The 13,081-nt window shown below is 46.7% G+C and overlaps 1 protein-coding gene across 1 annotated transcript in view; it reads left to right on the forward strand.

Moving 5' to 3' along the window:
• Positions 1 to 6,362, forward strand: part of pex16 (peroxisomal biogenesis factor 16) — a 39,277-nt gene extending 32,915 nt beyond the window's left edge. Inside the window, exons 9-11 of the mRNA XM_060838679.1 lie at positions 22 to 141; positions 4,531 to 4,595; positions 4,826 to 6,362. Of these exons, the coding sequence (XP_060694662.1) occupies positions 22 to 141; positions 4,531 to 4,595; positions 4,826 to 4,884 (244 nt within the window). The 3' untranslated portion in view covers positions 4,885 to 6,362. The remainder of the gene's footprint in view (positions 1 to 21; positions 142 to 4,530; positions 4,596 to 4,825) is intronic.
• The last annotated feature ends 6,719 nt before the right edge of the window (positions 6,363 to 13,081 follow it).

Below are 13,081 nucleotides of genomic sequence, written 5' to 3' on the forward strand. Positions count from 1 at the left end.
TAACTGGTGTATTTCCCACAGCTTGAGTTTGATGCGGGATCCAAAGGACATGAGACAGACTGAACGTGCTGAACTGCGTCGAAGGACCTTCCTGTTACTGTACTACTTACTGCGATCTCCATTCTATGACCGTTACTCAGAGTGAGTCACCACTTTCTGTGCTAGGGCTGTGGTGTGGAGCTGGGCCCCTCTTTGCAGGGCACTGGAGAAGGTTTTCACTTTACTGGGTTTCTCTTGAGCTCTATTTACCAAGAGTAGAATTCCATCTGGAGCCCTGTCTACAGGACACTGGGTGGTATATTTCCTGCTACCTTTCTGTTTATTTGAGGGCTTTCTGTCTTCAGTTTCCTAATCCTTATGTACGTTTCCTCCTCCTTGTCTTCCAATTTGTCTTGTCATCCAAAGTTCTTGGATCTTGCCACCCTTATCTTTCATTTTCAGAGGAACATGCTGGTCCTGAACTGTGATCAACCAGCTTTTAAAGGATTCCCACTTGCCAGATGTAGATTTATCCTCAACAGCTGTCCCACCAGCTATATTCCCTAGTTCTTGTCTAATAATGTTGCCTAATATCTTCCCCCAACTTAATACTTTCGCCTAAGGACTATTCTTATCCTTATCCACAACCTAAAGCTTACAGAATTATGGTCCCTGTTCCCGAAATGCTCCCCCACTGAGATTTCAATCACCTGACCAGGCTCATTTCCCAGTACCAGTTCTAACATGGCCTCTTCCCTAATTGGACTATTCACATAGAGTTTCAAAAACCTGTTCTCGATATACCTAGACCTCCACCCCAATCCAAGCCTCTGTTGCTAAGGGAGTCCCAGTCAGTATAGAGGAAGTTAAATGCCCAACATCAACAACCCTGTTGTTTTCACATTTTTCCATAATGTGCCCACACATCTGTCCTTCTATCTCTTGCTGGCTATTGGGAGGCCTGTAGTATAACCCCATCAAAGTGATTGCACCCTTTTCTATTCCTGAGATCTGTCCATAAGGCCTTGCTGGATAAGGCCTCCAAGAGGTCCTCCCTCAGTACGGCTGTGATATTCTGCCTTATCAGTAACACATCTTCCCCACATCTATCTCGCTTAACACATTGAAATCCGGGAACGTTAAGCAGCTGATCTTGTCCCTCTCTCAACCAAGTCTTTGTAATGGCTATAGGAAAGTCTAATATATATTTAACCATGTTGTAAGTTCATCTGTCATATTTCTTGCATAAAAATAAATACACTGTCAGGCCTGTTGCATTCTGCAAAGTTCCAGCTTGATCTTCCTCTTAGCTTTCCTGGACTTAGTCTCAGATTACTCCTTGATTATTTTGCTTGTTGCCCTACTGCTGTGGCTCTCTCCCGGACACACCAGGTTTTTTTTTAGATTAGATTAGATTACTTACAGTGTGGAAACAGGCCCTTCGGCCCAACAAGTCCATACCGACCCGCCGAAGCGCAACCCACCCATACCCCTACATTTACCCCTTACGTAACACTACGGGCAATTTAGCATGGCCAATTCACCTGACCCGCACATCTTTGGACTGTGGGAGGAAACCGGAGTACCCGGAGGAAACCCACGCAGACACGGGGAGAACGCGCAAACTCCACACAGTCAGTCGCCTGAGTCAGGAATCGAACCCGGGTCTCTGGCGCTGTGAGGCAGCAGTGCTAACCACTCCCGAGTGGCACTAGCAGACCTTCCTGCCAGGATATTGGTACCCCTCCAGTTTAGATGCACGTGCTGTTCTTTTACAGGCATCAGTTGCCCAGAAAGACATCCCAACGATCCACATATCTACAGCCTTCCCTCCTACACCAACTCTTTAACCATGTAATAAACTGTACTGTCTTCCTGCTGCTAATTTCACTGGCAGGAGGTAGTCCTTCGATGTCCTGCTTTTCTATTTCCTCCCTAATTGCCTCAACTCCCTTTGCAGGACCGCTTCTCTCGTTCTGCCTATGTCATTTGTAACAGTATGGAACTCTGGCTGCCCACCCTCCTTTTTGAGAATGTCCTATACCCACTCAGAGACATCCTTGACTCTGGCACAAGGGAGGAAACACCATCCTGGAGTCTTTCTTGCAACCAGAGAAACACCTACCTATACCCTTACCTGTACCACAGATTCTCTTTTTAACTACCGCTCGCCTACACTTCGGCCCATTCTGCAGTGCCAATCGTGATGCCCTGCTCCTTTCCCTCGAGAGTTTTTCACCCCTCCCCCACCCCCAACACTATCCAAAACGGTATACCTGTTTGAGAAGGGAATAGCCACAGAGACACCTCCACCTGCCTTCTCACACTTATTCATCTTTCTGGTGTTCACCCAACACTTCTCTATGTAGGCCTTATTAATAGTATGACCAGCTCATTAGCATGCTATCAACAATATTCCCAACCTCCTGGATGCTGTAAAGTGAATCGATCCACAGTTCCAGCCACTCCAAGTGGAGCTGCAGCTGAATGCATGTCCTGCATATGTGGTCACAATGGTCCCTGGTTTTCCACATATTGCAGCAGGAACATTCCACGGAGCCGAGTTCTCCTGCCACTGTGACCCTTATCAACTGTAGACAATAATCCAGGGACGGATTACATAGCCATACCCAGTTGTTACCAAACTTAGGACCCTCACTGCTGCTTTCCATTCCAAGTAGACCACAATGACAAAAAGTAATAATTCTTTTAAATTGCTAAAATATACTTTATTCATAAAAGTCTTTATGTACGTTCACAGGTACTAAAGCAATTCTGTACAGCTTTGCATATCAAGAAAAACAAACATTTGAATTTGACATTCCCTGCAGTTGCAAAATTTCAAAGACATTTCTTATTTACTCGGATATTGCTACCTCTCCAGTTTAGATGCACCTGCTGCTGTTGTACAGGCCTCAATTGTCCACACTATTTACATACATTGACACAGAGAGAGGGTCTGATAACTGAACAGACCCTCTCTATACCTGAGATAGCATGGCACCAGGTGTCCCAAGCTTTAGTATGTCCCTCAGCACATAGTCCTGGATCTTGCAGTGTGCCGGTCAACTTTTTACACTGCAAGACCAAGGTTTGGGCAGACCTAGGAGCGTATTTCACCAAGTTGATGGTCCTCCAGGCACAGTCAATGTTTGCCCGGTGTGCATCCCAGGGAACAGCCTGTAGAGCACACGGTCCTGCTTCATGGATTGCTCTGGATGAATCTTGACAGAAACCACCACATCTCTCTGCAGACCTTCTTTACAAAGGCACATTCCAGATGGAGATGTGTGATAGTCTCTTCACCAGCCCTGCCACGTCAAGGGCGGAGAGAGCCCAGGTGTGCATGGAGGATCTCACAGCATGGCCCTTCTCACCACCAGCCAAGCTCTGCCTTGGTGCTTGTTGGAAGTTCGGGTGATGAGGCATTCTGCCAAATAGTTTTGATATTCTGCTGAGAGAACCACCAGACAGATTCCAGCCCCTCCTTCTCCCTCATAGACATTACGTGCTGACCACCTTTTGTTGAACTTGTGGTCAAAGGTGTTTTCCTTTACACATTTTTCCACAAAGGTGGTACAGAATGGTCCAATTATTGGAGCGTCCATGACATCAAGACCAAACCCATCCTTCATAACACCAAGGACAGGTAGAAACGTAGCTCGTAGTGACACTTGGTGTGTAGACAAGGATCTAAGCACAGCTTGATACAGGCACACAACAGTGGCCATCAGGATGAGGGCAACATTGAGTACATTCTTCCTCTCCTTGTCCAGAGCTTAGTACATGGTATCCCTGTGGACATGGTCCATCTTTGATCTCCAGGTGAAGCAGAAGATGGCTCAGGTAAAATAAGCACTTCATCTCTCTCTCGAGGCACTCCCTATGCAGTCTGCAAACATGGTTCCTGAGCAACCAAATGTATATCTGCTAACCCCTTCTCAGTTACGGTCACTGAGCCGACTAGTCCCAGAATCCACCTTGATCACTTCTCACCAATGCCCTCTGACACTCGCGGATATCTGGAGCTCTGCCTCCAGAACATTGTGGGGTATCTGGAACCCTGTATACAGGGCACTGCTCTGTAACTGGAACTCTGTCCACAGGACTCTAGGAGGGGTGGGAGGGTAACTGAGCCCCTGTCCACAGGACTCTGGGGAGGGGGGGGAGGGTAACTGAACCCCTGTCCATAGGACTTTGGGTTTGGGGTGTAACTGAACCCCTGTCCATAGAACTGTGGTGATGGGGGGGGGGAGCTGAGCCCCTGTCTACAGGACTCTGGGGATGTGTGGGGTTGAGGGGAACTGCGTCCCTGTCCACAGGACCCTGGGGTGGGGGTGGGGGGGAGGTTACTGAACCCCTGTCCACAGGACCCTGGGGTGGGGGTGGGGGGGGAGGTTACTGAACTCTGTCCACAGGACTCTGGGGAGGGGAGGGGGGTAACTGAACCCCTGTCCACAGGGCACAGAGGGATGTCTGGATCCCTGCTGACATTTCAGTCTACATCAATAGCTGCCTCTCCCTCACTTCTTGCTGTGTTTCTCATTCCAGGACTAAGATCCTCTTCCTGCTCCGGATCCTCGCTGACTATGTTCCTGGAGTCAGTCTGGTGGCTCGTGAGTACATATGTATTTCTCCTGTGTGATTGTTCCTCCTCTTGTCTGTACCTCTGGAGCAGTGTAGAGATGCGGGAGGGAGTGAACAGGACTCCTAGAGGTTTCCAGCACAAACCTGAGACTGGAGCAGGGAGGAGCATGTCTGATGGATATGGGGTGCTAGGGGTGTGGGTCTGGGAGCACGTAGAGCAATGTTTTTGATCTATGATGCTCCTGTTTCTCTCTTCCAGGTCCACTGATGGAATATTTACCAGTTTGGCAGAAGATATATTTTTACAACTGGGGTTAACTGGGCCCTGTCACCAATGCCTTCAAAAGTAATTTGTGCTGTTCTCAATCACCTCCTTAACCAGCATTATATATAGCTTGGACCATCAACAGATCCTGTTGAGTGCCTCTTCCTAAAACTGAGAGAAAGAGCCCATCTCGCGGTCTCTCAGTTTGTGTCAGAGCCCAGCTTTTGCTCTCACAGTCTGTGTCAGAGCCCAGCTCTCAGTCTCTCAGTCTGTGTCAGAGCCCAGCTCTCGCTCTCTCAGTCTGTGTCAGAGCCCAGCTCTCGGTCTCACAGTCTGTGTCAGAGCCCAGCTCTCGGTCTCACAGTCTGTGTCAGAGCCCAGCTCTCGGTCTCTCACAGTCTGTGTCAGAGCCCAGCTCTCGCTCTCTCAGTCTGTGTCAGAGCCCAGCTCTCGCTCTCTCAGTCTGTGTCAGAGCCCAGCTCTCGGTCTCACAGTCTGTGTCAGAGCCCAGCTCTCGGTCTCTCACAGTCTGTGTCAGAGCCCAGCTTTTGCTCTCACAGTCTGTGTCAGAGCCCAGCTCTCGCTCTCTCAGTCTGTGTCAGAGCCCAGCTCTCGCTCTCACAGTCTGTGTCAGAGCCCAGCTCTCGCTCTCTCAGTCTGTGTCAGAGCCCAGCTCTCGCTCTCTCAGTCTGTGTCAGAGCCCAGCTCTCGCTCTCTCAGTCTGTGTCAGAGCCCAGCTCTCGCTCTCTCAGTCTGTGTCAGAGCCCAGCTCTCGCTCTCTCTCAGTCTGTGTCAGAGCCCAGCTCTCGGTCTCTCAGTCTGTGTCAGAGCCCAGCTCTCGGTCTCTCAGTCTGTGTCAGAGCCCAGCTCTCGGTCTCTCAGTCTGTGTCAGAGCCCAGCTCTCGGTCTCTCAGTCTGTGTCAGAGCCCAGCTCTCAGTCTCTCAGTCTGTGTCAGAGCCCAGCTCTCGGTCTCTCAGTCTGTGTCAGAGCCCAGCTCTCGCTCTCTCAGTCTGTGTCAGAGCCCAGCTCTCGCTCTCTCAGTCTGTGTCAGAGCCCAGCTCTCGCTCTCTCAGTCTGTTTCAGAGCCCAGCTCTCGGTCTCTGTCTGTGTCAGAGCCCAGCTCTCGGTCTCTGCCTGTGTCAGAGCCCAGCTCTCGCTCTCTGTGTCAGAGACTATAAGACATAGGAGCAGAAATTAGGCCATTCAGCCCATCGAGTCTGCTCCACCATTCAATCGCCGCTGATACGTTTCTCAGCCCCATTCTCCCCTTAAACCCTCAGTCTCCTTGTTATCTACAATCCTGGATCATATTGTGCAAAGTGTGACTTGCAGCTGCTCTCCACACTGTTTCTGAACTCCCCTGTTATTGGAGACCAACCCCTGAACTGTTCAGGGTATGTTGTACTGCTGACTTGGATCACTTGTTGGATCTGTCGATTAGTAGCCAACCGAGTGATTTCGATTTTTTATTTGATATGAAGCCCACACCTAATGTAAATTGTCAAATAATAAATGCACCTTTCTACATAATTCCACTCCCTTCTGTGTTTTTGTCTGTCCTTTTGATTTTCGAAGGCATGGGGAAAGCACCTGCCAGCGCTGACTATGTGTGAGCAAACCTTCTGTAACTCTGAGACTTTCAAAGGATCAAATTTGTGTCATCACAGGCAGGAAGGCGAGAGAGGGGACTTGTGTCACATTCTAGTAGATTAATAATCCTTCCTGAATAATGATTTCCTGAAGAAGGGCTCATGCTCGAAACGTCGATTCTCCTGTTCCTTGGAAGCTGCCTGGCCTGCTGCGCTTTTCCAGCAACACATTTTCAGCTCTGATCTCCAGCATCTGCAGTCCTCACTTTCTACTAAAAGATTAATAATCCTTCCCTTGCTCTGACATCGTCATCCAGCACAGAAATAGACTCTTCAGTTCAATTCATCCATGCCAGCCTTAATCCTAAATTAAACTAGTCCCACTTCACCTGCATTTGGCCCATATATTTCCAAACCTTTCTTATTCATCTACCAAGTGTCTTTTAAATGTTTTAATTCTATCTGCACCTACCACTTCCCTTAATGGTTCATTCCACACACTCTGTGAAGATGTCGCCCTTCAGCTCCCTTTTAAGCCTTCCTCCTCTCACCTTAAAAAAAAAAATCCCCTAGTTTTGAACTCACCTACCCCAGAGAAAAGACCTTTGCTATTCACCTTATCTATTCCCCTTAATGATTTTAAAAACCTCTGTGAGGTCATCCCTCAACCTCTAGTGACAAGTCCCAGTCTATCCTTATAATTCAAACCTTCCAGTCTGGGCAAAATCATGGTAAAGCTTTTTTTTGAGCCCTCTCCAACTTAATAATATCCTTCCTATCGCAGGACAGCCAGATTTGTACACAATACTCCAAGAGTGGCCTCACCAATGTCCTGAGCAACATCAACATGACATCCCAACTCTATACTCCATTATCTGAGCAATGAAGGCAAGGGTGCTAAATGCTGTCTTAACCACACTGTCTTCCTGTGGTCCAACTTTCAAAGAACTATATGCCAGAACCCTAGGTCTCTGCTCTACCATTAACTGTATAGGTCCTGCTGTTGTGTGTTTTACCAAGTTGCAACATCTAGCATTTATCCAAATTAAACTCCATCTGCTACTCATCAGCCAATTGGCCTAATTCATCAAGACCCCTTTGTAATCTTACATAACCTTCTTTCACTATCCACTGTCCCACCAATTTTGGTGTTATCCACAAACTTATAACCATGCCTCCTGAATTGATTTAAATTACAAACAAAAGCTTAATCAGCACCAATCCCTGTGGGACACAGACCTCCAGTCCAAAACATAACCACCTACCACCACTCTGTCCCCTACAACAGTAAGCTAATTTTATATTCAATTGGGCAAGCTATCCCTTGACACTGTGATCTAACTTTACTAATTAGTTTACATGACTGAAGTACATGTATTCAACATCAATCTTTTTGGTTACGTTCTCAAAAACCTCAATCAAGTTTGAGAGACCTGATTTTCCAGGCACAGAGCCATCCTAAAGAAGGGCTCATGCCCGAAACGTCGATTCTCCTGTTCCTTGGATGCTGCCTGACCTGCTGCGCTTTTCCAGCAACACATTTTCAGCTCTGATCTCCAGCATCTGCAGTCCTCACTTTCTCCTATCCCTAATCAGTCCCTGCCTCGCCAAATGCATGGAAATACTTTCTCTCAGAATCCCCTCTAACAACTTACTGGCATCAAACTCATGTTCTATAGTTCTCAGGATTCTCCTTAGAGCCTTTCTCAATTAATGGCATATTAGCAACCCTTCAGTTCTCCGGCACCTCACCCTGTGACTGTAGATAATACAAATATCTCTACTCTGGCTCTTACAATTTCATCTCTAACTTGCTTCAACGTCCTGAGATCAGATCAGATGTTGATCAGATCCTGGAGGTTTATCCTGTATGTTTTTAAGACTTCCAACACTTCATCTTCTGTCAGGCAAATAGGTTATTAATGGCATTTGTGTCAGCTTGTGATACTGTGTGCTGTGATTAAAGGCACACTTCTCCCAGTTGAATCATGACAAAAGTTTTGATCTTTTGGAAATGGCCAAAGTCATGATTCACTGGTGTAGTACTATTCCCAGAGTCATCACAAGGACAGTAAGGTTTAGTCAAACCTAGGGTGGAAGTGTCAAGTATTAAGGGGCATAGTTTTGCAGTGAGGGGGGGGGGAGAAGTGTAAAGGAGATGTGCAGAACAAGATTTTCATACAGAGGTACCTGGGAGAAACACACAGCTGGGGAGGTGGGAGAACCAGGTACACTAGCAAAATTTAAGAGGCATTTAAACAGACACATGAACACAGAGCATCAAGGGATACAGACCGTATACATGCATAGAACAGTACAGCACAGAAACAGGTCCTTCAGCTCACAATGTTGTGCCAAACATGATACTAAATTAAACTAATCCATCCTGCCTGCCCATGGTCGATGTCTCTCCATTCCTTACATGTTCATGTGCTTATCAAAAAACTCCTTAAACGCCTGTAATGTATCTGCCTCCACCACCACCCCTGGCAACCTGTTCTCTATCACACACTGTGTGAGAAACTTACCCTTCACATTTCCTTTGAACTTTCCAACTCTCTCATTAAATGCATGAACCCTCGTTTTAGACACTTCATGTCTGGGGAACAAAACTGACTCAATGCTATCTATGCATCTCAGAATTTTAGAGACTTCTATCAAGTCTCCCCTCAACCTCCTCTGCTTCAAAAACAAAACAACCTGAGTTTTTCTAGCCTCTCCTTCCACCTGATACTTTCAGATGTAGGCAGCATCCTGGTAAATGTCTGCTGCACCCTCTCCAAAGCCTCCACATCCTTCCTGTAATGGGGTGATCAGCATTGAACTCGATACTCTAAATGTGGCCTAACCAAAACCTTATAAAGCTGCAACGCAACATCCTGACCCGACCAATAAAGACAAGCATGCCTTATGCCTGCTTTACCACCCTATCTACTTGCACTTTAAGGAAACTATGGACTTGAATCCCAAGATCCTCAACATCAATGCTGTTCAGGGTCCTGCCATTAACACTACACTTTTCCTTAACATTTGATCACCTAAAGTGCAACACATCACACTTATCCGGAATAAATTCCATCTGCCATTTCTCTGCCCATATCTGCAACTGATCTATATCCAGCTGTATCCTTTGACAACCTTCTACAGTATCTATAACTCCACCGATCTTTATATCGTCTGCAAACTTACTAACTCACCCATCAGCAGAGGTCCAAATACGAATCCCTGCGGAGCACCACTGGTCACAGAGTTTGTGAAGGTTTGTAGCTCAGGTTGAGGTTTAGGGTGTAGGTTTGCTTGCTGAGCTGTAGGGTTGATATCCAGACGTTTCATTACCTGGCTAGGTAACATCATCAGTGGCGACCTTTAAGTGAAGCGAAGCTGTTGTCTCCTGCTTTCTATAGTCGTGGGACCACAAACCCCAGGAACCCCATCCAGGAGAAAGATATAAATAGAAGGCAGGAGACAACAGCTTCGCTTCACTTGGAGGTCGCCACTGATGATGTTACCTAGTCAGGTAATGAAACGTCTGGATATCAAACCTACAGCTCAGCAAGCAAACCTACACCCTAAACTGGTCACAGACTTGCAGCCAGAAAAACACCCTTTCACCACTACCCTTTGCCTTCTGTGGACAAGCCAATTCTAAATCCATGCTGCCAAGTCATCTTGGATCCCATGCACCTTAATCTTCTGGATGAGCCTACCATAAGGGACCTTATTGAAAGCCTTACTAAAATCCATGTAGGCAACATCCACTGCTCTACCCTCATCGATCACCTTCGTGACGTCTCCAAAATTCATTCACATTAGTAAGACGTGTTGTGCCCCACACAAAGCCACACTGACTGTCCCTAGTTAGGACATATTTTTTCCAAATGCACGTAAATCCTATCCCCAAGAATTCTCTCCAATACTTTCCCAACTACTGATGTGAGAATTGCCAGTCTATAGTTTCCTGGATTATCTCTATTTCCCATCTTGGACAGAGGAATGACCCTAGCTACTCATCAGTTCTCTAGGAGCTCTCCAGTGGTTAGTAAGGATACACAGATCTTGGTCCATGCCTCAGCTATCTTCTCTCTTGCCTCTCTCATTAACCTGGGGTAGATACCATCGGGCTTTGGGGACTAATCCACCTTAATGCTCTTCAACAGACCCAACACCACTTCTTGATCTCAAAATGCACTAACATATTAGTATGCTCCACACTAATCTCACTAGCCACCATATCCTTCTCCTGGGTGAATACCAATGCAAAATATTCATTCAGGATCTCATCCAGATCCACTGCCTCCAAGCACAAGTTCCCTCCTTTATCCTTGAGTGGTTCTACCTTCTCCCCAGTTACCCTCATGTTTTTAATGTATGATAGATGTAGGACAGATGTCAGAGGTAGTTTCTTTACTCAGAGTGTGGTAGGGGTGTGGAACACCCTGCCTGCAACAGTAGTCATCTTGCTAACTTTAAGGGTGTTTTAAATGGTCATTGGATAGGTATATGGATGTAAGTGGAGTAGTGCAGGTTAGATGGGCTTCAGATTGGTGCAACATTGAGGGCTGAAGGGCCTGTACTGTGTAGTAATGATCTATGTTCTCTGTATAGAATGCGTTTGGATTCATTTAAACCCTACTTACCAAGGTCATTTTATCACCCCTTTTTGCTCTTCTAATTCTCTGCTCGAGTTCTTTCCTGCTTCTTTATGTTTCTCACGGGCCCTGTCCAATCTGAGCTTCCTAAACCTTACATATGCTTCTTTTTCCTTTTGATTAAACTCACGTTATCCAAGGTTACCTTACCTTGCCATCCTTGTCCTCCCTCCTTACTGAAACATGCTGATCCTGAACTGGTCAGCAGGGCTTTAAACAATTCCCACTTGTCAAATATGGACTTAGCCAATAACAGCTCCTCCCAATTACCACCCCCAGCTCCTGCCAAATATGATGTAACTTGCCTTCCCCCAACTTAGACTCCAAAGTACTCCCTTATCCTTATTCACAGCGATCTTAAAACTTATGATGTTGTGATCACTGTTTCCAAAATGGCCTCCCACTGAAAGGTCAGTCACCTTGCCTGGCTCATTAGCCAATACAGGGTCGAGTCTGGCCCCTCATCTAGTTGGCCTATCCACTTAGTGTTTCAAGAAACTCCCTTCAATGCACTTAACAAGTTCTGAACCATCTAATCTTCTTGGTCTAAGTGACGCCCAGTCAATGTTAGAGAAATTAATGTTACCCAGTATGACAGCTGTTGTTACTGCATCTTTCCAACTGGAGGATTCATTTAGAATGACATCATGGTTGGCACAGACACAATGGGCCAAATGGCCTGTTCCTTTGCTGTACTGTTCTCTGTTCAATCCACAAAGCCCCCAGGTCGTCCCCTGAATGACAAACTCGGGTGAAAAGAAAATATTCAGCAGCTTTCAGTACTGAGCTATTGCAGACAAATATTAACCAATGACAGAAAAGAAACATGGATCATTAACTTATAATTCATCATAGCTTAAACTTTATCCTTTTCAAAAAAGTTTCATAAACGTACAAACAGACACATAAAAAGATCCAAGACAATACACATATTGGGAGTGGGCAAAATTTTAAAAATGATAGTGAAGCATAGCTCAGCCAGCAGTCCAGATTACAGACCCCGAACAGATGCTTTGCTTCAATTTTCCTCTAGTTTCTTTCAACTCTTGAGGAGGAACCTGAGGCTATGGATGTGCCAATTCTCAATCTTCCATCCTCCATTTGCCCTTTCAGTGTTTCTGAAGCAACTTTTCCCTTGAAAGCAAACAATTGTAGATGCTGAAAGTTGAAATTAAAAGAGGAAATGTGGGAGAAATGCAGCAGGCCTGGCAGCATCAGAGGGAAATAGAATTAACATTCTGAGTCCAGTATGATTTCTTAAGAAATTAAAGGGGCTGGCTAAGGGATTGTCTTTATGCTGTTGACATAAAGGGAGGAGGGTCTACGCCCCCCTGCAACCCACCCTCCCATCCTGGCACCTTCCCTTGCCACTGCAGCAACTGTAAAACCTGTGCCCACACCTCTTCTCACACCTCTATGCAAGGTCCTAAAGGAGCCTTCCACATCCATCAAAGTTTTACCTGCACATCCACTAATATTGTATCCGTTGCTCTTGATGCGGTCTCCTTACATTGGGGAGACTGGGTGCCTCCTAGCAGAGGGAACATCTCTGAGACACCCGCACCAATCAACCACACCATCCCGTGGCCCAACATTCAACTCCCCCTCCCACTCAGCCGAGGACATGGAGGTCCTGGGCCTCCTTCACCGCCGCTCCCTCACCACCAGACGCCTGGAGGAAAAACGTCTCATCTTCTGCCTCAGAACACTTCAACCAGGGCTTCAATGTGGACTTCAACAGCTTCCTCATTCCCCTTCCCACACCATGATTTGTCTGGACTTGTCTGACCTGCCTTGCTCCTTTTCCCCCTATCCACTCCACCCTCTCTTCCCTGACCTATCACCTTCATCCCCTCCCCCACTCACCCATTGTACTCTATGCTACCCTCTCCCCACCCCCACCCTCCCCTAGCTTATCTCTCCACGCTTCAGGCTCTCTGCCTTTATTCCTGATGAAGGGCGTTTGCCCAAAACGTCGATTTCGCTGCTCGATGGATGCTGCCTGAACTGC

The sequence above is a fragment of the Hemiscyllium ocellatum genome, chromosome 18 (genome assembly GCF_020745735.1).
Source record: "Hemiscyllium ocellatum isolate sHemOce1 chromosome 18, sHemOce1.pat.X.cur, whole genome shotgun sequence".
Classification (NCBI taxonomy): Eukaryota; Metazoa; Chordata; class Chondrichthyes; order Orectolobiformes; family Hemiscylliidae; genus Hemiscyllium; species Hemiscyllium ocellatum.